The sequence below is a fragment of the Leptidea sinapis genome, chromosome 22 (genome assembly GCF_905404315.1).
Source record: "Leptidea sinapis chromosome 22, ilLepSina1.1, whole genome shotgun sequence".
Lineage (NCBI taxonomy): Eukaryota > Metazoa > Arthropoda > Insecta > Lepidoptera > Pieridae > Leptidea > Leptidea sinapis.
In genome coordinates this window covers 1,870,268-1,896,986 of record NC_066286.1, presented here as the reverse complement: position 1 = coordinate 1,896,986, position 26,719 = coordinate 1,870,268, and the positions used below count along the sequence as shown (strand labels likewise).

Genomic DNA, 26,719 nt, shown 5'->3' with positions numbered 1-26,719 from the left:
TTCTCTCTCAGAGCGCCATTTGTTTCCGAAGCGATAGAAGTATCTAGTATATTAGAAATTACATCAAAAATAATTCTAAAGGAATCAATTTTGAGAAAATAAATGCCTTTTATGCCTATTCTTTTTTATTTGTATATAGCATTGACATACTCTCAAGCCAAAATCCTCTATTATAAAAAAACTTTAGGCTTGTGCAAACGTACGTACTAAATATAGATATACAATCACCTTCATTTTTATGGTGAATTTGTTTCTTGCAGTTTCGGAGAAAAACTTTTGCTTGTCTATGGATGAAGATTTTAAATAACCGTTTTTGATTGGTCCATATTTGGTCGTCCTGACATTTCTTTTCAGACTCGATCACGTCACATTAAAATTTTTGTCTTTGGTGCGCGTCTCTTTCTCTTGTTAAATATTTAAGGAATCGGAAGGGACGTAATAATTTTGCTCTTCTGTTTATTCTTAATGGCTGCCGTTTTGCGTGGTTGAATGCTTAATGTAAATCAAACATGAGTGATTATTCTTCTATGGCTACGCTTCAAAACAACAGTAAACCAGTTGGATTTGCGGCTGCAGTACAACGTGCAAGATTGGTAAGTCGCGACAAAATTTTATTTCCCCTGACACTGGTTTTGTTGTAGTACCAAAATAATTTTAAGTTATTATTTGGCGCCGTTCTTATCTTATTATACACATTAAATTACATTTTGTGTAAATTCTGATCTGCCCCCAAAACTGGCTAACCTCTATCTTGAAATTATTTCGAATTAATTAAATAATTTATTATAATTTACATAGGTTGCCGCTAAGATTGAAGGTGGTGGTAGCAAAAGACCCCTTGAAGACGGACCTGAACCTAGCTCCAAAAAACTGGCTTCAGTGGAATATTCTCCACCACCTATGAGGTAAGAAAGTCGAGGTGGTAGTTTCATGCTATTTTACATCTTGAAATAAATTTGTCGTCTAACAGAATTTCAGATAATGTACAGATTAAATTAACCTCAACAAAAAATATGAGCTTGTATAGTTATTAGTGTATTATAATTATTATAAGCCTCAAAGTCAGCATTGTAGTAATGAAGCTGGATGTAGGTAACATTTATTAAATTATTCGGGTTCTGTGTCAGTTTGCTTCTAATTTGGAGATATTATTTCATGCATATTTGTTGTGTTACTAAATTCTAAATTTCAGCATTTTAAATCTTGTCATTTAGCATTTATTAGTTTGAAACTGGACAAATAACCAGAGAAGATTTAATGAAACATTAACAAAAATATAATTACAATTGAAAGTATATAGACAAATGGAAACACCCATCTAATTGGGATATTATTATACAAATGGATAAAATTGTATAAATTAAGGAGCATGATGGTAGTTTAGAACAATATGGATTAGGAATCAAGAGTTTCAATACACAATATTGTACAGCGCATCAGCAACAGCAGCGGCGGCGGCGGCAGCGGCAGCTGCTGCAGCAAGGCTAGCAGCCAACACAGCATCACCTCCGGCTCCACCTGGCCCCCCCAACATGATGAATGACCAAACCATCAATGAGTATATCAGGGTTCCTGATAAAATGGTCGGCCTCAGTGAGTAGTATAGACATACCCGAGCTTAATGTGGATTGGATGACCTGGTGTGGGGAATGGATTATTGCTTACAAGTTTGTGGATTATCACCTTAGTTGCCATCCATATGAAGATCTTACTCCCTAATAATGTACCAAAAGTGAGGAGCCTTCTGGCTGGCTGCATAAGTGATATACCGCAAGTTATATCTTTGCTTTTTATATTTTTTTTTGTATTCCTGGAATAAATTGTTAACAAAACTATTTGACAGTAATTGGTCGTGGAGGGGAGCAGATCACACGGTTGCAAGCGGAGTCTGGTTGCAAGATACAGATGGCGCCTGAGTCAGGACAGGCTGACAGACTTTGTACCCTAACAGGATCTCAAGAAGCAATTGCTAGGGCCAAGTAATTATATGTTTACTAAGCGGTTTTTGTTTAATAGAAGCAAACTGACAATTTTTATATTCCGCTTATGTTGTTAACATAGCATTATTTTATTAAGGCTCATGTTATCTTTAAAAATCATGCCAATTTCAAGCATTCAATAGATCACATGTAGATCAAAGTATTGATTTCAAAACTATGATTTTCAGTCATAATCTGTTATAACAACAGTAGGGACTGTCTTTTGTTATGTACAAGAAAACAAATTAAAAATGTTGTATTATACCCCTCATTTACATTCAGTTCTGCCACTCTAATTCTTGTTGACTTTTGGAGTTTGCAGATGTTATATTTTCAGTGTTCCATTATATATGAAAATTATTGTCAATATAGAAAAAAAGAAATCTAGAGTAGTAATTTAAAAAAAATGGTGAGGTTTATGCTTAAAAATAAAATATGTAAAGATAATTCAAAAGTGTATTAAAAAATATTTTACATACAAATAATTTTTACAATAAAATTTTGTCGGGTAAGTTGCTGTAATCATCAAGATGATTACTTTAAGGTACCTTTTCGGACTACTTACACATCTGCTTCATCCAAGAGCCTAGCAAAGAGATCAGTAGAGTTGTGTAGCTCCTGAGTGAGTGATTTAAAAGTAGTTCACTATATCTAAGTAGCTCACCAAAGAGTACTATAATCTATAGCTTGCTGTGTCACTGTGATGTGCATTCGTTCAGCTATCTTTGTATTTGAGTGTTATCATAAAAACATTGAGATTTGAATGTATAATAAATTTGGTGATAACTTTGCATCAAATGCAACAAGTTATTAAGACTAAATTGACATTATTGTATCAAGTATTAAGATCAATTTTGCTAGATACTATTTTAAACTTTTTGTCTTGTTATGTATGTCATCATAAATGTAACTAACAAAGAAATTAAGGTACCGAGGGAATTGAGTGAATGTTTTCAAACAAGTGATTTTTTTTACTGAGCTGTCTGAGATATGATAAGCTAAAAGATTGATCTTTGTATCCATGAGGAATGTATTTGTCTTTTCAGCTCAGTGATCTATTTAGCACATCACTAGTGATTAGGTGGCGGATTATAAACACTCACTGCAGCACAAATAAAACATCTATTAGAAGTAGTGCTAGGAGCAGTAAGCTCAATTTAAGCTAGATTGTGTTAACACTAATGTGCTGTTCACTGCAGTGCCTATAGGCTGAATGTAAATGTGGTGATAGACATATTACTCACTTCTGTCACACACAATTAATATACACATATTGTGGTTGTTGACATGATTTTTCTTAGTAAAATATTGTTCTTTGTGTGGTGTAGTATCTTGTGTATGATCAAGCAGTGATTTTGCTACTTTAAAGGCTATTAAAAGGTGAAAAATTGGATATGTCATGCTTAAAACAGTTGTTCATTTTGACATGTATGTTTATGATTAGTGAAGTGGTGTTTGAATGGACTACAGCAACTCATCTAGTTCAATACATTTTTTTTTATCTTAAACGGTTTTGGCTGCATGCATTAATTATTGTTTTTGTTAGTTTAAACTTTTTGTGAATAGTATATATGCAGTATAAAATATTAACTCTTCATTAACACACAAATACTTTTTATGTATGTTTTAGGGAGCTGGTGAACAATATAGTAAATCATCGTGGCCGTGAGAATGCACAACATCAGGAACAAGGCATGCCTCCTATGCCCAGATCTATGGGTGGTGGTGGTGGCGGCGGCGGAGGTGGCGGCCTTGGTATCACTGTAAGTACTAATTCTGAAACTACATCCTGGTTAAAACTTAGTATCCCATAGCACAAATTATTAGTTAAAAAATATTGTAATGCTACCACTCTTATTACAAGGTAAAAAGGTTCCAGAGAAAAAAGCATTATAAATACTATAACCTAACCTCAAATTATGATATTTTTAAGGATTGGGACAGGATTTTGACTGTTCTAACATAACCTAACCAATTTTAATGAATTGTAATTGATAGAGCTTTGGTCCGCGAGTATAGTGCTTACTACTCTTATTAAAAATACTTAACTACTGACTTAATACAAAGTTTTCAAGAAAAAACGAAAAAAAATTCTATCTTCCCCCTCCCTAATTTGTTAATGGGGGGGAAACGCCTACAATTCGGTTCTGGCACTCGCCAGACACTGCCGCGGCACGCTACGCTTGGCTCGTGCGTTTAAACTGTTCTAACATAACCTAAACTAGCTAATTTAAAAAACATTGTAGTTGATAGAGCTTTGAGGATTGATGAACATGAACATTGAACCCTTTTATAAATGTTTTCCTTTTATCTAAAAATAATTATTGATGAAGCCGTCTAATCTGTCACAGACTATTTTTTACATTTCATTTCACTGTTTTTCATACAATTTATGGATGTATGGGCTTGAACCCTTTGCCTGTCCTAATATTTTACGAACAAACCAAAATCATTTCATGACAGTTTTTAGCCTCCCGCCGCGATGTCAACGACCATGTAGTGTTTATTTACGTGATTTACCTGTTTAAGGTTAGAACTTTTTTCGTTATTTACTTGAAGACGTTGCATTACCTTGTAATAAGAGTGGTATAATTATAATCGTGGACTATAGCTCTATCCACTACAATATTTTTTACTAAGTCCAACCCCAAAAGCTTATCTAGCTTTAATAAGATGAAGTGGCAAGAAACTCAAACTAAGTATCAATATTGAGAGCATGCTAACAGAACAGAATAACAAGATAGCTGTGGAATGAGTTTACTTGTGCGGTGTTTCCGGCATATGACATGGGTACCTAAAAAAAAGCGTGTACACTTTCCTTAAACGTGAGCTTGAAACTTAGCGTGATCACCTAACAACAGGTGAAATATAGAACCAGTATGTAATTTACTTCGTCATACTTGATACTTTTTAATTTGAATATGAGTGAAGTTTCATCCATAAACAATACTACCTTGTGTTTTTGTAGTTTTAAGATTATATTCCCTCCAAATTAGTAATGGAAGTAATGGGTGGCTTCTTACCATGCAAATACTAAAATCAATGTTAAGTTATCAAAGAATATTCTTCAACTTTCTGCTTGATTTTCAATGTATAGACTATAATTTCTAATTCAGTGCACCTAGTCTTGCCATGTGGATGGCCAGATCTTTTTTTTTAATGAAAATAAGGGACGAGACGAGCAGGACGTACAGCTGATGGTAATTGATACGCCCTGCCCATTACAATGCAGTGCCGCTCAGGATTCTTGAAAAACCCCAAAAATTCTGAGCGGCACTACAACTACGCTCGTCACCTTGAGACATAAGATGTTAAGTTTCATTTGCCCAGTAATTTCACTAGCTACGGTGCCCTTCAGACTGAAACACAATAATGCTTACACATTATTGCTTCGCGGTAGAAATAGGCGCCATTGTGGTACCCATAATCTAGCCGGCATCCTGTGCAAAGGAGCCTCCCACTGGTAGACCTTTTTCTTTCACAGGTCTCATTGTACCTATTAATAGCCCAGTACACAAACATTTGACTAATACAGAGTACATGAAGAGTTTTAAAAATTGCATTTGGCTCTATACCTACTTTGTGTAATGCAATCACAGTGAATCGGTTCTCTTTATCACTCCACTCCATTTTAATATCGCAAAATATTGTACAATGTATTGGCGCCAAAATGAGAAAACTCAATGAACAATCATTATGAAAATGACAGATTCAAATGTAATATTTTGTTTATTTTTAATTGTTAAAGTATTTATAGCCAGACTAAGTATAGACTCAATTATTTTTATGAATAGCATAATTACAAACAAGGATTATTAATAGATCTATTTTTTCAAATTAATATGTTGTTGGAAATACAGCCTAACCCCCTTACTCATAATGGTCCACTCACTTTAAACAGCCGCTTAGGAGTCATTTTTCTCATTCTGACTTAGGTCAATAGAAGAAGACAGAGTGAGAATTAGCAATGCTTTAAGTTAGCAGACTTATGAATAAGGGGTTAAATGTATTATAAAATATAACAATAATGTAATAATAGCATGCATGTAAAATCTTATAAAGATCTTATATTATATCACATTATCTTATATAATGTTCTCATAAATAGAAATATTACATTTCTAATATGAAATCTGAAAATAGAAATTTTTTTGATGATGTTTTATAAATCAAATCAGTGTTACGAAACTAAGTGAATGATTATTTTTTTAATTTGTCTTAATATGGACAGGAGGAAATCATACTACCTGGGCCAAAGGTTGGTTTGATAATTGGCAAGAGTGGGAAGACTATCAAACAGCTTCAAGAACAATCTGGTGCGAAAATGGTGGTTATTCAAGATGGGCCCAACACTGAATATGTAAGCTTTTTTTTTTTCAATTTTAATCTAGAATGGCTGCTAAACAATTGGAAGTTGTCATTAACTTCATTTTCTAAATTCTAATGTTAGTTGAGCATCTCTTACGGTATACCAAATGGTATAAATACACCAAGCTTGGTTTATATATTACAGTGACTCGACCCAATGACACATGTAGCTGACATCTTGCACTAAGGATCAGTTTACAGAGGCCACAATAGGAAGAATAGAATATAATTTTCTAGATCTCAATGAGAACTTCAACGTTGAAAGTACAACCATAGTCAACTAATTGTACAAGAATGGACATTGAGTCATAATATAGTAGATTGTTAACCGAGGGTCGAAAGAATCAATTCCCGAGGTATTTAGACGCGCGAGCGCAACGAGGGCGGCTATAGTCCGAGTAGGAATTGATTTTTTTACCCGTGTTAAACAGTCTACTTTTCATTTCGAATATGAGGAAAATAAAACTATTTGTTTATCTAAATTATTCATTGATAATATGTAATAATATTAGTAGTACCCATTTAAAATTAAGTGTCAAATTAGGACAATTTATGTCGACTTTTTGAATTTTAAATATGGAACTCACCGCGTAATTGTTGCGGCTTATTCCGCTCAAAGAAGTTTGTGCTAAGTTCACACTGACTGTTTAGAAAGTCACATAGTCACAGTATTTTTTATTAGTTTTTCTTTTACATAAAACTCTTCACAGCTGACAGCAGTTCTATTTTTAAAGTTCATTCCGGCCCTTGGGTGGGAAGTAATTTGTATGAGTTTTTCCCTCTTTGTGGAGGGAAGCAACATTTTCTACCCAATAATCAGATCAAAACAGCAATACTTTCCGAGTAAGAGAAACGAAAAATATTTTGCATTATAATGCATAATGCATTATATTAATGAAACTGACAGTTTCATTAATTGTCTCACAATCTGTTTCAAATATATATCTAGTCAGTTTCAAATTTATATATATCCAGTCTCAGTAGCAATGTAGCAGCACTCATTGTAAATGATCTGTCACTCAGGAGAAGCCGCTTCGCATATCTGGTGACCCTCAGAAGGTCGAGCACGCTAAGCAGCTTGTGTATGAACTGCTGCAAGACAAGGACTCCAATCAAGGCGGAGGAGGAAACCGTTTTGACGACAGCTACCAGGAGCAAGGCAACGGATTCACATCTGCAGAGGTAAGTGTATATTACAATTTAATTATATGATATATATGATAATAATTGATGATGCTATCGGTTGTTTTGTAGTTCATTACTTACTCAGATTATCATACGCTGAAATGCTTGTTTTATCATTTGTTCCCAAATAAAAAAATTTAATATGATGTAGGTACTGGTGCCGAAGATAGCTGTAGGCGTGGTGATTGGCCGCGGCGGAGACATGATAAAGAAAATACAGAGTGACTCGGGATGCCGGGTGCAGTTCCACCAGGAGAGAGACGAAGGACCTGGCGATAAGAGGTTGGTATTCATTTTTATGACAGTAAAAGCCGAGATAAGCAGGATGTTCAGGTGATAGTAATTGATACGCCCTGCCCATTACAATGCAGTGCCACTCAGGATTCTTGAGAGATATGTTGTTAAGTCTCATTTGTCCAGTAATTTATCTAGCTACGACGCCCTTCCGATCGAAACACAATAATGCTTACACATTACTGCTTCACGGCAGAAATAGGCGCCGTTGTGGTGCCCATAATCTAGCCTACATCCTGTGCAAAGGAGCCTCCCAATGGTAAATCTTGTCTTATATGTCTGTTTCATATGACACTGATGTGTGTCCTGTACTGTCATGTCTGCATAACATTTATCAGGGCTCTTGTGCCTTTTTTTCTAGATCAAAGAAGAGGGTAGTTAAAGATATAAATCACTAAGCAGTTTCATTCCACAAATTTTATTCAATAATTCTTTTAATGTGGTTTTGTGGTTGTGTAACTTTGTAGACGGAAATAGATAAATTATGAAATAGCCTGTAGAATAGATTTTACTTGTAGTATGCTTTGGATCATTTTTGTGCTGAAATGTCCAAATAACTAGAAGAAAATATTCAGCATATGATTACATTTTTTATACAAGTTTATTTTTGTATTGGATTGATCCATGTGTCCTTCAATCAGCTTAACAGGTCCAACACCATATCCTGAAATGAACCCTAAATTTGCAAATTTCCTCTACCATTATATAATGTCACTTTTGTGTATTAAGTGTCGAATGATTTATTCAGAGGGCGTTATAAATATAGCTTTATTAACATATTTAAGTATCGTGCCAGAATTTTACGAGTCAACACGTGAGGCGAAGTTAGCGGATTTTATACTCAATAAAATCATTTGGATATTTATGGATTTCCGCAAAATAACGCCTAATTGAATTTTTTTTGGTATAAATAGTGTTTTTCATCAAAGCATACCCTGTTGATTTATATCTACTTAGTCAGAAAAAACAAGATTTTTCCACTGCTTAACTGTCCAGTTTTCATACCATCTTGCAAATGACACACAGTTTCAACATTATTAATTTTTTCTGCCACTACACTGCTTCGAATAGTGTGTGCCGTGATAGCTGAAGTGTGTTGCTGTCACCAAAATAATCTTTTCTCAGCTCATCATTTAAAAGACTCGACAAGATCAATTAACTCGACAAAATGACTTTCTTTGTTTAGACTGACGACACTTTGAATTTATTTAACAAATATAAATTATCCAACTACATGTTAAATATTAATTTAAACAATATTATAAATACAATTTAAATAATACTCAAATACTAACTGAAGCCTCATTTATAATTGAAAGCAACGTGCTTATATAATGAGGTTGCTCCAAAAAATAAAAAAATATTATTTTTATTTTATTTATATCGGATAACAAACAGTCCACACAAGACATTCTAAAATTTCAAAGTGCACTATTAAATTAATTTTTTAGTGAGAATCCACACCCTTACCTACAGGTTGATTTTATAGTGTTACTAGTATGCATTGGTTTTCTAGCAAGGTAGGCACTGTGGATCTAACTAGTCGTAGTTGAGCTTTGGAATAAGCAAAGATTGCTTACCGTAGGTATTTAGTATCTACCGTAAGGAAAATTTTATGAGTGGGTGTTCAATAGAAGTTTGGTAATAAAATAACGGAAGAAAATTAAAGTAAATCATTTATTTATGTATAGGAAACAAACAGTATTATGATACTTAAATATTAACAGATCTTAAAACTTACACTTTCACCAGTGAAGTTTCCAACAATTTATACGACACTTTTAGTTAAAAGGTAAGCAACGGCAAGATAAAAACCACAAAACAAAAGTAATACAAAATTAACAACTAATTACAAGCTATATAAGTTACACAATATTATACACGCCTATTATACAATACTATAATGAATTAGTTACAAATGAGTTAAGTATTCAGAAAAAAAATATAAGAATGGGGTTAAAAAATCAGTAATTATTTAAATTATCACATACCAGTGATCTGAAAACATTTAACTTTTCATTAAAAATGTCAATATGACTGTATGCTCTATTATAACAGCTACATGCCCGAATTATAAACCTGTTCTTTCCATGTACTGTTTTAAATTAAATTAACTTTAACACTAGTGCTATATTTATTTAGGTTTATAACGGGGTAGGCACTGCCTAATTGCCTATATGATATGCACGCCCCTGCTAGTATCTAAAGGCCTGTATTCACTTTGATTAGTACGATTGCAAGTGATTAGTTATTGAGGTTGATTAGTGCAGGTGTTTGTGCAAGTAGTGTCCAATTCTTGTTTAGTGGCTCTGTTTAGTAAATTCAGTTGTTAGGCGTCGATCAGCAAGTATGGACGAACATAGAGAAGCGCGCTTGCAATTGCAAGAAATACTTAAAGAAGTATTAAGCGCGGTGGTATGTGAAACCGAAGAACTTTTTCGAAGCTGAACATGCAAGACCAAAAATATGGGTTCGAAAATGGATTAATAGGAGACCCATTCATGGCGCTAGCCATCAAATCTTTAAGGAATTGGCTGCTGAAGATACGACGGAATATTACTTTGCTCTCGTGTTTAGTGACAGGCACGCTGCGAGTGAGGGGGGAAGGGAGGGCGCCGGACGTGGCTACTCGCACTTCACTCGCAATAAATAGAACACGCTTCTAATCACGTTACTACGCAGCCAACTAATCTGCACTAATCAGCCGCTGTCCATACTTGTTTTCTCCTAATCACTAATCACCTGCACTAATCACTAATCAAAGTGAATCCAGGCCTTAATGCATAATGAATGGAAGAAGTATAACATGGTAAATGTTTCTAGCACTGATTGACTCTTTATTATTGAACAATAGATGGGGTTTTAGAATGGTTAAATCGTCCGATTTAATTAAAAATAAGCTGTATGCAACAAAATAAACTCATTAGCTGAAACAAAGAATTTATTGTAGGCGAAAGCTTGTATATTTTTTGCTAACTGTACTGCCGTAACTGAGAGTACAATCCGCCATATATTTTCTCGGCTTATAAGGCTGTATTTAGTGCTCCACCGACGGTCAACGCTGACGTCGGTCAAGCCTAGCTATAACAATGAAAACATATGATCGCGTTTATTCCAACGCTGATATTTATTTAGCGCAGTCCGTACAGCGTCTCGCGCTCACGAGAATCGTCAGTCGAGCGCGTCAAATTAGTGCGCTCAGTGCGACAGCCTATCGAAACTAAGAAAAAAGCCATTCACTCGATTGTATGAAACGTGCATTCATTGATAGGATTGCAAATGACGGCTATAATGTTGTAAAAATAACGAAGATAGCCGAAATAGACTACCTTATATGCAGGTTCGCTTTCCAACTTATATCACTGCATCATACTTAACTAAATTTCAATTTTTACTTAGGTAGTCCTGAGCGACCAACCGTACGCGCGTACGTAACATCGTAAACAACAATTATTCGTGTTCTGGCGTGTTTGGATATATTGTATAAATTTCTCCTTCACTTTGATGTTCTATAATAATTGGGCAATATGATATCTTCTCCGTCTTTTATTCCGTAATCGTTTACGTAAGTAGTATACACATATTAAAGAGGCTAAAAATGGATTCATTTTTCTTCACAATTGTACACACGCAATCAAGTTTGCTGTCGCAACATCCAGCCTTACATTCTCTTTGTTTTCAGATGCTACTTACAAGGGCAGCCGCACCAAGTGGATCAAGCCAGACAGATGATCGAGGACCTGATCAATAGTGTCAATGTAAGTAGTGTTAATAGTGTGTGTAGTCAATGACGTTCCATACATAGAGTCAAACACGTCATAAAAATAAAGTTGAAATATATATAACTTAATATCTCATGTCTCAAACCCATGAGTCACTCCCATCTTTGAGTGAAAATTTTAATCAGTATCTTTAAGTTTATTGCAAACCGAAAACACCTTTTTATCTACTAAGTACTATTAATGACGTTCTATACATATAGACACATCACCTCGTATAAAACAAAGTCGAAATATGTAACGTGCCACAAATTACACCATAATAAGTTTCGACTATATCCTACTAATAGGTACTAATATCTTACTTATACATTGCCGCTTTTACATTTTAAAACATTTTTGGTCGATAAGCAGCAATATAATGATACATGTGAGCTAAGTTGTTATACATACACTTGGCTGTGGGTTGCAGCCCGAGTCGCAGGCGAGGTCGTAAATCAGCCAAGTAAACAATTATCTAGTTTTATGTAATAAACATAGTAAAGTTTGTAATGCACCTAATCTTCATTTGCAGTGAGTGTTAAGAAATGAAATTAAAGTATTTATTATCTTGTCACATTCAAAATCAAATTTTGTTGAACCACACCGGGATAATTAAACTTAAATGTCCTAAACAGCCGACAAGGCACGTTCGAGTGGGTGCCATTCGTGTAGGCCTGTTAACAACGATAGATCTCATGTAAGTGTATTTACAGTTGGCGATCAGATCCGGTCGGGGCCGACCCGGCAACAAGAACGGTGGCCGTGATCGAGACAATCAGCAGCAGTGGCAGGACAACCAGCCCGAAGTGAGGGTCAACTTCAGTGTCTCCAACGCCAAGTGCGGCCTCATCATTGGCAGAGGTGATTAAGGCCTTTGTCACGTCATTTATGTTATTGCCTACACTGTGTCTTCTACCGCATTTTTCAGTTTTTGAATGTTCATCAAAATCAAAAGAAACAGCATGAAATTAATCATAGGTTCCGTAACCTTCAATCTCTTATGGGTAGAAGCTCTGTCCTGTCTACTAACTAAGCTTCTGATCTACAATGCTGTTTTGAATCCCATCTGTTCCTATGGGATTCCACTGTGGGGCTTAACCAATAAAAGCAACATCATACTCATTCAACATGTGGAAAACAACATCCTGCCTACTATCACAAGTGCCCCATGGTTTTCCAGAAATGACAAGATCCACCAATATCTTGGTGTTACCAGTGTTCAGAGAAATTCAAAAGGAAATATGCTGGTCGGCTCTCAGTCTACCCAAATTTGTTCTAGGAAGGCATTAGAGACACTGGTCTCTTCAACTTAACAACATACTCACCCAACTCATCTGCAGTCTTGTGACTGATTGCAGTTTAAACTATGTTTAAATTTTTTTTTATGGGAAGTGTTTCGAAGAGCCTGATCCCTAGCGCTGAATAAATCGCACGCTACAAACTAAAATATCATCTTCAACAATTGTATTTGTGGTATTCTTACATTGCGTCTTTTTGCCCAGACCAAATACCCTTTAAAAATAGTGTATACTCTATGAACTATACAGTTTGAACTGCTTCCAAACATTGATTGAGATTCGGTTCATCTTCGTTTGTGCCTACGCATTACATGCCCATACCAGCGTAAACGGCCCTCCTGCATTTTATGACATATAGCTGCAATTTTTAAGGTGCCTGGGAGGGATATACTCATTTCGCATTTGGTCTGCTCAAGTAACACAGTCCAGATCAACGGAACATTTTCATTTCGGTGACTTGCATTTTTAGATTTTTTAGTTTGTTACACTTTCTCATTCCCCAGCATTCGGAGCAAAGTTGGTCTAACTGTTCGTTTGTACATGGTTTTAATTGACATTTTTACGTCACATAGACATCTAATCCATAGATGTGTGAGTAGTTATAAAATATAGTGTTGTAGTATAGTATGAAGTATGCAGTAGAAGTCAGGCCAGACCTATTAGCTATAATACTTGTTATTAAAAAATGTTATTTATAATTTTTTTACACGAAATATTTCAATACCAGGTGGTGAGGTGATTAAGCAGATCAACGCGCAGTCGGGCGCGCACTGCGAACTAGATAGACGCGTGCAGAACCAAGACAACAACAACAGGACATTCTTTATCAAGGGACACCCAGAGGCCGTAGAGAACTGCAAGCGGATCATCATGGAGAAAGTCGGCATGGTGAGTTGAAGTTGTAGAAGTTACAAATGTCAGGCCACATTCATTATTGACAAAATGGTATTTAAATATCACATATGACTTAGACGATATTTTTTATTAAGATATTGTACACCCATACATAAATAAAAAAGTAGTTGTTTATCTTAGACTATTAATTTAAATAAATCTGGCTGACTCGCTGATGGTTAATGACGAAAAACGATTTAGAAAACAAGATTTTTCCAAATTAAAACTACAGGTTAATCCAGTCATGTATTTTGAAATGAGTTGTTTTTGTAGCCTGTTAACTTCATACCGGATGGTGGAAGTGACAACGGCAGCAATAACGGTGGCGGCGGAAACGGCGGCGGCGGCGGTGGCGGAGGTGACTTCTACGGCGGAGGACCTCCAGCCTGGGGATACAACCCGCACTGGCATCATCAGCAGCCACAACCACCGCAGGTAAATGATTATTAACGACTGAGGGTAGCGGGATAAAACTGATATTTTTTGTAATTTCTTATGTTTAGGATTGAAATTTGTAACATTTAAGCAGTGAACGAATATAAAACATTACGCATATTAAACACTTGTATTGTAGCGCTATTATTAAGAGTCCGGTTACAATTAGGTAACAATCTTCATAAGATTAAAATTATGTTTTTTTGGGAAGACAGTGACAAAAGTGAAATTAGGTAACCATGTAAAGGGGTATCCGGCGATTATGTTCAACCTGAATAATTCCAACAAGAGGTGTGTTCATACCTACCACAGTATATGTATAAGTTAAAGCAGTAAGGAAACTACTAAGCCGACATTGCTGTGTTGATACTCGCGCGCACTTGCGGTTGTGTGTGTGCACATTAGCTTATACTGTGTTCTTACTATTACTTATGGCGCAGTGAATGTTGAGTGCGGAAAAGAAGGTAAATTATTATTATTATTAATTATAATAGACTAAGCAGCTTTATCTCATGCGTCTATATCATTTGCCACATCAAATCAAATGTTTGTCCAGTCTATTCTTAAACTGATTAACAGATTTTGATTTAACCACATCCTTGGGCAATCTATTCCATATATGAACAACTCTGTTGGTCAGGAAGTGTTGTAATGGATTTGATGATGCTAATTGATATTCTGGCTTCATATCATGTCCCCTTAGTCTAGGATTGCTCTTCCTTGGAAACATTCTCTCAAAATTTGGGACATTATAATAATTATTTAGTATTTTGTATGTTTCAATTAGATCGCCTCTTTCTCGCCTGCTTTTGAGGGTGCTTTGTCCAAGCTTTGTAAGTCTTTGTTCATATGTAAGATTTTTCAGTTCCAAAGGGCAACTTAGTTGCTCGCCTCTGTACCCTTTCCAACAATTCTATATCCTTAACAAAATATGGATTCCAGACCTGAAATGAATATTCCAGTAATGGTCTGATATAAGTTTTATAGATTTTTAAAAATATTTTCTTGGTAATGGTGAGGAATGATTTTCTGATTAGGTACAGGATTGAGTTGGCTTTGTTCACAGTAGCCACAATGTGTGCTTCCAATGGGGTAGAAATAAGAGCTCGAAACAATACGAGAAATGTGGATGTAGATTGACTGCACGAATTTTATCAGGAGAATGTGGAATTAAGTGTTGGTTAAGGTTAACCAATGTGTACATTGGAATGTACGCCACTGTACATCCCGACATGATTGTGGACAATCAGGTCCGGACGAATGTATGAAAGATTTATTTTGGATGGAGATCTAATGGCAGACAGATCTGATGGTGTTGGGCAAAAGGACTCACAATCACAACAAATTTTTTACAAAAATGCTAGGGAAAAATCTATTGTTTATTAATAAAATACCAAGAATATTTCTGTATTCCAAGCTTATCTCTTAACTCTATTTATTAGTGGTTAAGATGTACAAATTAAATTTGTAAACAAAATTTATGTACACTTTAAAAATAACAATTTTTTTAGATTTGAAAGAGCGATTAAATTAAATATTATTTGTTGAGGTTAATATCAGTTATTGAGGTTGAGCAGGTTGTCAACTGTAAAGTAGATCCTGTAGATGGAGCCACAACCTGAGAGTTGAACAAGACATAAGATTTACGAACCATGAGTCACGCTAACGTTTGGCACAGTTGGTAAGAGCGCTCGGACGGAACCCGAGACGCGCGGGTTCGAGTCCCGAATGGTTAATAAATTTTAGTTACAAATTTAATTTGTATAATTAAGCCCAGAAGTGAGGGATATCACTTTAAAAATAACAAATTGTTTAGTGATTTTGATACTAAAGATCTATCTCCTTCCAGCCACAAGTCCAGATAAACCCATCAACAGGGCAGCCGGACTACTCCCAACAGTGGATAGACTACTACCGCTCACTTGGTATGATAAAGGAGGCAGAGGTTATTGAACAACAGGCAAAGTCGCAGCAACAAATGGGTAAGAACTTGGGACTAATGATATTATGTGTAACAATAAGAATGTACACTTGTATGTTTAATGATATTATGTGTAACAATAAGAATGTAGACTTGTATGTTTTTGAGACAAAATAAACTATTCATAAATTGTATATATTTATAATATTCATGGAGGTCTACTACTAAGTTAAGTTTAAGCTTAGCATAAATATATAATAAATTTCGTTTATTTCAAAGATTGCAAACACATTTTAGTGGTTGAGACTTCCCATTAAGTTGTATTGGGAATATCTTGCAACTTCTTTAGCGGATACATAATCTTTGATAAGCAATATAGAAATAAACAAAAATTATTAAAAACCAAATTTTATAATAATCGCACAATTGAAACAAGTCTGAAATTTGTGTGTGTGCGTATGAGTGATTGTGTGCATATGTGGGTATGAGTTTGGACCTTTAATTGGGTTCCATCTGTAGACTGCATGTGCATAATCATTTATTTCGGTTTCATAGTCATAATGAAAAAGTAAATTTCGTGTATTTTCACACTCGGCAAAATTTTACGTAAGTAAAGTCTGAGTCAGGTTTAAGTACGCTCTATAGATCTCAGTGTTAGAGGTTGCCGTTTTTATTCTTAATCATTATACAAGCAACAGAAACATTCAAACACATAATATTACAACAATGTTTTTTATTTTATTTACCACACATAGCAACTATCACATATTACAGGAGACCTTATGTGTTACATACAAACAACAAACAAATTAATCTAAAACTAAACATACATTTGCCTTAAATAATAATCCAAACATTACATTAGAAATAATACACCAGAAAATACAAACAACTATTTACCTTAACATACTACATATAACAATTCCCTTCCGAGTTCACTTCACATTTACCCAAAAATGTTGTTTACCACATCAACTATAATGTAGTATTGTTGTTAAATTTGATGTTGAATTACTCGAATCCACCAACAAATGTTGTTAAAGTTTAAAAGGCAGTTTTATTATGCAGTAAGGTTAGCGCGCTACATGCGATGACGTCACGTGACAGGTTAAATATTATGGGAAAAGCTCGGGACTATCTCGCAAGGAATAAATATTATTAATGACAACTTGTTATTGTGATGTCCCTCACTTCCGGGATTAATTATGCAAATTAAATTTGTAACCAGAATTTATGAACGAACGGTTGGCTCACTTGATAAGAGCGCTGAGAGAGGCGCGTGCTGGAGCATCCCGCATCGTTGATAAATTTTGGTTACAAAATTAAATTTTTCGAAATTCAAATGACGGCTTCCAGTCCTGTACATGTCACACGTCTCATCAATTAATACGTTATCAGGAGGTGGCAACAACAACAACTCCAGCCCGGCCGGCGGCCCCGGCCCCGCGCCGACCGGAGGGCCCGGCCCCGCGCCCTCGCCGGCGCCCAGCGGCGGACAACCCACGCCGGACTACAGCGCGCAGTGGGCCGACTATTACCGCAGCATTGGCAAGGTCAAGGAGGCCGAGGCTATCGAGGCGCAGATCAAGATGAAGGTAAGTTTTTTTCAAGTACTAGTCAGAGGCTTCTTTGCACAGGATGCCGGCTAGATTTTGGGTACCACAAAGGCGCCTTTTTCAGCCTTGAACGAGAAATGTGTGAGCATTATTGTGTTTCGTTCTGAAGGGTGCCGTCAAGTCTCATTTGCTAGTAAAATTACTGGGTAAATGAGACTTAACATCTTATGTCTCAAGGTGACGAGCACAATTGTAGCGCCGCTCAGAATTTTTGGGTATTTCAAGATTCCTGAGCGGCACGGTGTGTGTGGTGTCGCACCAGAATAGCACCACCCCATCTCCTCCCGTGGGTGTCGTAAGAGGCGACTAAGGAATTGAAGGAACAGAGGATGGGCAGCAGCATCCACTGCGATCGCCAACCCGCCTGCCAAGCGTAGCGATTACGGCAAAAAAACACCCCAAAGATTTAAACAAACACTGAAAGTCCCAGCCCCCAGTCCCCGGCGGCCTCGTTCGTGTTGGCCACGGTAGCAGCCACATAAGCGACGGAGCAGGGACTGCTAAGAATCCCCGGGTTCGGAAACGCTACCACCGATGAACATAAAATGTCAAGACACTGCGAACCGACGCTAAGTTGGAGGAACCGGAGGAAGGTTTGAGCAGACTTTGATGGGATGTCATGGGGTTATCTGAGGTCCGAAGACAGGGTGAGGACTCGATAATCCGGATACCGCCTCTACTTCCGGAAGGATGACCAACTGTCCCAGGGTGGAGTCGGGTTCCTTGTGCACAAGTCTCTCTCGTCAGCAACGTAACTGAGGTGGGGAGCGTGTTGAATAGGGTAGCTTACCTAATACCCAAAATTACTCAACGGTATTCGCTGAAGGTCATTCAGGTGTACGCTCCGACTTCGACACACTCAGTGGAGGAGGTGGAGGCCATGTATGAGGACATCTCAATAGCCATTCCCACTCCCAAGACCCACTGCAACGTTGTCATAGGAGACTTTAACGCAAAACTGGGCAAACGTAGTGGCGATGAGTTGAGAGTGGGGTAATTTGGTTATGGAAATTGGAACTACCGAGGCCAGATGCAGGCTGACTTCATGGAGAAGGAGGATCTCTATATAATGTACTCCTTCATGAAGCCAGAACAACGCAAATAGACTTGGATCAGTCCCGATGGTGCCACCAAAAATGAGATTGACTTCATCATGTCGATCAAAAGACATACATTCAATGATGTCTCTGTGATAATCTCAGTCAAAACTGGGAGTGATCACCGCATAGTAAGAGTCACATTGAATATCAATCCAGCACCCATCCAGATCCAAAAACTGGAAAACGAATTGCAAAACTGCTTCGGTTGCCTCGGTGACTGCGTTGATGTGGACGAGTTTAATAACAGGTTCGTGGCAGCTGTTCAAACGGCAGGGTCTAAGTTCTTTAAGGCCAGCCGTACAAAAAGAACGCCAAAGCAAGCTAAATGGCCCTTCAGTCACCGGGCGATGCATCCCAGTATAGGCAGCTAAATAGACAAATCTCCAATTATACGCCGCCATAACACAGATTTTGTGAAGGCGGCCATAGAGCGTAACAAAGGCTCCAAAGTATTCGCACGGGATTTGTCTATTGGGCAGCGCCAACTGACGAGGCTAAAGACCGGTGACGGTAGGGTCGTTTCGTCTGTGCCTGAACTTTTGAGGGAGGTCGAGAAGTTCTACGGACTGCACGGGGCACCTGTTACAAACAAGGCTGAAGACAAAAGAGCCAAACTAACCCGACATTATACCGAAGATATCCAGACGTCAGCCTGTACGAGATTAGCATGGCCCTTAAACAGCTTAAAAACAACGAGACGCCGGGTGATGATGGAATTACAGCCGAGCTTCTGAGAGCTGGTGGAACTCCTGTGCTGAAGATCCTCCAGAAGCAATTCAATTCCGTCATTCTCGAGGGCAAAACGCCGCAAGCATGGCACAGAGGTATAGTGGCGGTATTCTTCAAAAAGGGCGATAAAACGCTTTTGAAGAACTACGGGTAGGCCTATATCACTTCTGAGCCATGTATATTAGCTGTTTTCTAGGGTTATCACGAATTGTCTCGTGCGCAGGTTCGACGAATTCGTGCCTTCCGAACAAGCCGGATTCCGAAAAGGCTTTAGTACGATAAATCACATACATATGCTGCGGCAGGTTATGCAGAAGACGGCGGAGTATAAACCGCCATTAAGCTTTGCGTTCGTGAACTATGAGAAAGCCTTTGATTTGATTGAGATCTGGGCGGTGCTTCAGTTTCTTCAGAAGTTCCATATTGATTATCGATCGAGTTTAATATTTGTATGGTAATACGCCCATGTTAGTCCGCATTTGGGATCAGTTCTCTAAGCCTATCCGCCTGCAGCAGAGCGTCAGACAAGGCGATGTTATATCGCCGAAGCCGTTCACCGCTGCATTGGAAAATGTCTTTAAGTGTCTGGACTGGAATAGGCTGGGCATCAATATCAACGGCAACATCTCCCACCTTCGATTCGCAGACGATATCGTAATCATGGCAGAGACCATGGAAGACTTAAGCCATATGCTCGATGGTCTCAATACAGCTTCCCAAGGAGTATGTCTCAAAATGAACATGGAGAAGACGAATAATGCCCATGTCGCACCTACTCCTCCCGTAGCAGTTGGGAACTGTACTCCCGAAATTGTTAACGAGTCTACTTTGGACCAATAATCCAGTTGGGTAGGTCCAATTTCGGGAAAGAGGTCACTCGTCGAATCCAACTCGGATGGGCAGCGTTTGGGAAGCACCGTAAAATTTTCTTGTCCAAAATACAACAGTGCCTGAAGACGAAGGTTTTTAATGAATGTGTTTTGCCAGTGATGCCATACGGAACGCAGACGTGGTCGCTAACTATGGTTTTTATGAGGGGGCTCACTGTTGCTCAGCGGGCAATGGAGAGGGATATGCTCGGATTTCTCTGCGAGATTGAATCAGAAATGAGGAGATCCGTAGGAGAACCAAAGTCATCCGTAGGAGACAATAGCTCGCAATGAAACTGAAGTGGCAGTGGGTAGGGCACATAGTTCGGCCGACAGACGGCCGTCGGGGCAGTAAGGTTGGTAGGTACAAGATGGACCGACGATCTGGTCAAGATTGCCGGAGTAGGTTGGATGAGGGCAGCGCAGGACCGATCGTCGTGGAGATGTTTGGGGGAGGCCTTTGTCCAGCAGTGGACGTCTTCTGGCTGATATGATGACCGTCCGTCCTTTATGTTCACCCACCACCATCCTCCACAGCAGCAGGCCAGTGCGGCGCCGGCCGCGCCGCCCGCCAGCCAGGCGTCGCCCGGCCTGCCCCCCTACGGACAGTACCCGGGCTACGCGCCCGCGCCCGCGCCCGCCTACCCCTACCCCTACCCCTACGGACAGGGGCCCGACGGCGGCCACCACCAGTGAGGTGAGCGGTACAACTGGACACATGTTTCTAAACAAAATATCAATTGCCATCAATCAATCAATTAGATTCTTTATTTGCGTATAAACATGGTATAATCTTACAGTTTCACATGTTTCGTCAGGTTGAACTGGGCATGCAAATTAATTTGATATAGTAAATGGTATTAGTTAAATAACACATAACAAGATTAGATGAGGAAGTATGTCTACATGTCGGAAACAATAAATATTAATTATCATAATAATAGAAAAATAATTAAGAATTACAGACTCGCATAGTAATAATAATTATTGTCTAATTAATTATTAACAAGTTTAAGTTTCACATTTTATGTTATCACATTACTCGTAATGAATTGCAATTTATTTTTAAAACTTATTTTCAATAATATATTACCAAACAAAAACACTATTTCAAAAATTCACAGTGAACATTGAATTTTTTCATTGAACAAATTTACTTATAAGATATACACTACCTACTAATGTTGCACAATACATCAGCTTCATAGCTACAGATATACTGCTTTAAATATTTCAGTGACGCGAATTCACGAACCCAACCAGTGTTTATATATAAAAAAAACATCCAAAAAGTGTTCATCTATACATATTTATTTTAGTTATTTATTTATCGTATACGCCAGTCATGTTGATGACGTAAGGGTTTACGTATAAGATTTTATCCTACCAAAAAATGCCCAACGCGGCTAAAGAAATTTTCACTTCAATAAATATAAATACTGACTCAACTGTGCCACCACACAGAGTAACAATGGGGCGCGATAACGAAGGACGCGTTTCTCTCCTGCCCGTGCCATTTATGGTCGTACCGATTAATTACATTACAACACTTATTTAAATCTATTTAGACGTGTCAAAATAAAATATATTTATTCAAAGTAAAATTTTAAATAATAATTAATTTAATAGCTACGGCTTAACTACTTTGTGAATTTGTTACCAAATTAGTAGTATTATACTGTAGTTACTTGTTGTTGAGCGTTAACCAAGCAATTTAGCCAAGTTTCTGTGACAACCTTTGCATATACTTGAAGACTAGACGCCAAGATATCGATGTAGGTATATAGCGGCAGAAAGAAGTTGTCCCACTATTTATATGCATTACATTCATGGTAGCGCCATCGCCAAATTAGGTTGGGAAAATATTCGCATTTTAAATGATAACTCAAGACTTTTTTTTCGAGCTTTTTTGTGTGCCTGGCTTTTTTTAAGTGATCCAAACTGTTTTCTAGTCAATTCCTAATTCTTCAGTAATGTATGAAGTAGGTTTTGCTCCACTTAAAATTTCCGGATGACGATCGATTCACTCATTGTTACAGAAAGAAAAACATAAAAAATAGACAGAAACACCATTTTTCCCCTTTTTTTCTTTTTTTATTCTTATAATGTCATCAAAAGAACCATATAGTGCAGCGTAAAAAGTTTTTATTACAAGTTTATAAATACTATATAATATGAAAGGGCTTTTGAGACTTTGACAGCGTGACCGCCCGTGACTCTCCCTGCAGAGTTTTCGCCTTATTATTTCAATGAAAATAACTCTTTCCAAACATCCTAAGACTAAATTATTTATTAATCCGGCTTTACTCACATTTGATCGGTGTCGGTACCGACTAGTTTCAAACCATTCGGAGGTCCTTCATCAGGGTGAGTGTTGTGGGTTCGCGATAACGGATTAATAAATAATTTAATAATGACTCAAGAAAGTTTAAATAATCCTACGACTATTTTTTATTAATTACTAACCTTATCTTTTTGCAATTTTCATTAACACTTAGAAGGTTGACCATTTAAAAATTGCACATTGTTTGTTTATCAAAGTGTATTTCACACCCACATTATAATATTATTATTTTTGTAATTTGTTTATTATGTATCATTATAAAATTTATTCACAGGTTAAAATTTCACTTCTCATGTATATGTCACCATTATTGTTGTATTATAAATAATATACTACTAAGTATGTTCGTTGTAACTGTTTTTATACATGCATGCTGTGTGAATTTTGTTATTTTATTGAAATCTACATATGCGTATAATTAATTTTATCTATTTAGGTGTTACAGACATAGAAATCTTTTTATAATCTGTGTGTGTGTGTACAAATGTGTTACCACCGGCGCTCTTATGACTGATATAGTATAATATTATATAAATATACCATTACAAAATCAACGTAAATCATCAAACATCAAATCTACGAAATCGTCAATATTCTCAACTCTGAAGTATGCAAAAAATGATGTACAGTACTCTCTGGATCACCAGGCGACAGCCTGAAGATTGAAACTCACTACAGTGTGTGTGAATTGATGCATCGGCTGTACTCAATAGCTCTTGATTTTTGAAGTTGTACTTCTTTAGGCGCGTTATGAAAATATGGTGAGAGCGAAATTTTAATATGCGCGCGCAACACTCTAACACAAAAGTAACAGGCTGAAGTTGGTTCCTAAAATTTTCTGACGTTTGAGACATTATTTATTTATTTTTTGGTTTCTTCGTCCATTAATAGGACAGGCAAAGGGTTCATGGTCACACAGCCGTATTCGTTATTTAATAATTAATTGTCAAAGCCATCTTTTCAAGATTTTTACAATATTGATCTTTCTACAAACGTAGAATAGCAGGAGGAATAAATAATTTTAAGGATTTTTGCTTTCTCACGCCAAAGAAGTATAACTTCTTGCGTGCATACATAAGTACACACACACTTTTTTTATGATTTACTTACATTTTACACTTTAACGTAAGTTGAGTCTAGGGTTTGGTTTTTGTAGATTGTTTCTCTTGGCATAGACAATATTTTAAATTATTTGTGTAATCATTTGGATAGATATAGATAAATGTAAATATTTATTTAACAGTGTGGTATTCTGTTTCTGGCACTTCTTTTTAAAACCCAACCTTTCGTGCGGTTATCAATGGTAAATTATATACTTAACTGACATTTAGGTTCAAGGTTTTTTTGTTAATAATATGTTTTCTTTCTAAGTGGCCATTATAAATTGACCGGAAGTGTCATTCGGTTTTACTTTCCTGTTGTTCTTATACTTTGTGATGAATTCTTACTTTTTTAAATATGTCTTCTTGAATCTTCACTATTAGATAACTGAAATTCGTTTGAGCGTTATGTGAAGAGGTTAAGCTTAATTAACTTAATGTACAATATAGCGGTAGTCGGCTTCTCCGCAACGTGGCATTGCTTATTGCGTAGAAGCGGTCAGTTTAATTTGCCGTTATTAACGGTGTAACAAAAGTTATCTTCAACCAAATTCACATTGGGCAGTGACGTGCACCGCAGCTTACGGTCGACGACGTTACGGTGTGCGGAATACCCGCTTATTATATTGAACATGACAGGGAAGGAACGTACGCTCGTTCTGCAGTCAACGCGCGAGTTGAATGCAGAGTTCATAGCGATAGTGCTGTGATCATAATTGATGACCATGATGAGTAGGCTTTAAGTTTAACATTTTACATAAGGTAAAAATATTGAAAAAAAAATAAAACGAGACTGCAACTTCAGAATTAACGCAATAAAACGGTAAGCTTACGATAACTGACAACTACGGCACAGCACTACACTGTAGGCGCGCCAGGCGAGGTGTGCGAACAGCGGGGGGAGGTGCTCCCGCTCTTTACCTCAGGCCCCGAAAATCAGTGCAGGCAACGCATCGTTGCGCTTTACGATCGCGAGATTAAAACTAAAATGCTAATATTACTGATATATTATCCTTACCCATTACCTTTTTTTTATTTTGACACACCTTTTACCTTACCTTACATATCGTAGGTTAGGTTAGATCATAGTTTCTCAACCTTATTTTGCTCACCGCCCACTTTGAGAATATGATTTTTTCTAGAGTATTTTCGTGTATTTTTGTGCCTTTTTAGACTATAAGTATTTTTAAATCTAACCACTACCCATCTGCGCCATCTCAATGCCCCCTAATTTTCTCTGGGTCTTCTACTCCCCCGAAAGTCTCAAACGCCCACAAGAGGGCGTTATCGCCCACGTTGAGAACCTATGGGTTGGATGGATAGTTGCGGAAAACGGTTTGAACTAAGTTTTGAAAGGTTTCAGTTTATATGCATATTAAATTTTTTTTAATTTCCTGTACCAATATAATAACTAGCACATTATCACACAAACTGTTTAGCCGCACACTATGGGTGTAAACAATATATTATATTTAATACATTAAACACACCATGACCGTGACTCCGTAACAAACATTACTATTCGCCATGTTTGAAACCGGGTTGGAACCCGGGTCCCCTGGCTTATTATGTTCACTAACTACAGGACCATATGGGTCATCAGTATGTAAATGTTTATTGATTTATGGTTAGGGTGCGTAGGGTTATCAGTTTTACAGATAGATACCGCCACACAGCCGCCACCGTCACGCTAATATGTAATTATGTGATTTTTTGCCATGTTTTCTGTTTGTCTGTTTGCAGAATCCAGCCGACGAGCCCGTACGGATCAAGATACCTCTATAACATAGTTTATATCTGTTAATTATAAGCGAAACGTTCGTACAGCCAAAATTCACTTCCAATAGATTTCACTCGCCACATATCACTTATGTGGGTAGTTTAAAATATCGCTAACAGAATTGTGTAGCAATATGAATACAAACATTATGACCACAGTATATAATGTTGAAGTTTGAAAATCTTTTATCGTGTATTAAATGTGCTTTTTTAGTATTACTACACACTTTGTCGCAAAACAATGATAATTTCACGGCCGTGTGGACTATTTAACTAAACTCTTATTATATTGTTCCCATTATTGTAAAACTGTGAATGTTATTTCTCCGATATTGATCAATGACAGTTTGTCCAGGTTAGAATATAGCCACACAGCCTAAAACGTAACAGTGAGCCGACGGAGCTAAGAGAGAGACAGTGAACAAATGATGGTTAACGAAAGAGAAAGCGATACTTCGCCGCAGCGAGGAATCGAGGTAACTCACTGTATTGAGTGAACATCGAGACGCTACAATGGTATTGAGAGGGTTTTAATGTATCCAGAAATTTTGGGAAAAAAAATTGTCGCAGATTTGTTGATAAAATTAGAATATGCCTCGCCATATCGTTTTAGCGTATCCGCAGTTTAAAAACACCGATTGTGATTTGTTTGAATTTTAGACTTTAACTATATTTCATTGCATTTGTGCGGAATTTTTATTTCATGTGTGTTATATAAACTATGTATAGTCAGACGTTGATATATCACCATCCAAAGTAAATTGTGTCTAGATATAAGTCTAGGTTTCTATTCTGGTTCGTACACTCTCTTCGCGGCTCATTAGGTTACTAACAAAATCGAGCGTAGATGATAGTTTTTTTATGTATATTTAATTTAAGCTTTTCAAACGATTTATTTAGGTGTGTATTTGAACGTGGGAAGGTAATGTGTCACATTCCTCATGGTATTACGACGGCTTCGCGACTCGCGGACGAGGGGAACCCCTCTGCACTTCCCCCCACTAAATTGTACTAATATTAAGACATAAAGTGTATGTTTAATTGATA

At 37.1% G+C, this 26,719-nt stretch overlaps 1 protein-coding gene across 3 annotated transcripts; it reads left to right on the top strand.

The window, feature by feature from the left end:
• The first annotated feature begins 374 nt into the window (after positions 1–374).
• Positions 375–26,719, top strand: LOC126970978 (far upstream element-binding protein 1). 3 transcript variants are annotated; one of them, XM_050817138.1, is made up of 16 exons: positions 375–593; positions 799–905; positions 1,433–1,593; positions 1,844–1,979; positions 3,610–3,742; positions 6,211–6,339; positions 7,371–7,529; positions 7,684–7,814; positions 11,509–11,584; positions 12,301–12,448; positions 13,613–13,773; positions 14,053–14,214; positions 16,064–16,196; positions 17,534–17,730; positions 20,990–21,146; positions 25,637–26,719. In XM_050817138.1, exons 1-15 carry the CDS (start codon positions 510–512, stop codon positions 21,143–21,145), a joined length of 2,073 nt encoding a protein of 690 aa, XP_050673095.1. In that variant the 5' UTR covers positions 375–509; the 3' UTR covers position 21,146; positions 25,637–26,719. The 3 variants fall into 3 exon arrangements, with proteins under 3 accessions (XP_050673095.1, XP_050673094.1, XP_050673096.1); XM_050817137.1 differs by having other exon boundaries at positions 20,987–21,146; XM_050817139.1 differs by lacking the exons at positions 1,433–1,593; positions 1,844–1,979 and having other exon boundaries at positions 377–593; positions 20,987–21,146.

Excerpts from the sequence above, each read along its gene's own strand:
- LOC126970978 (XM_050817137.1), top strand. The coding sequence starts at position 510 with ATGAGTGATTATTCTTCTATGGCTACGCTTCAAAACAACAGTAAACCA. Across the intron at positions 1,594-1,843 it reads TGATAAAATGGTCGGCCTCA|TAATTGGTCGTGGAGGGGAG; the intron begins GTGAGTAGTATA and ends ACTATTTGACAG. Across the intron at positions 17,731-20,986 it reads AGGCGCAGATCAAGATGAAG|CAGCAGGCCAGTGCGGCGCC; the intron begins GTAAGTTTTTTT and ends CATCCTCCACAG.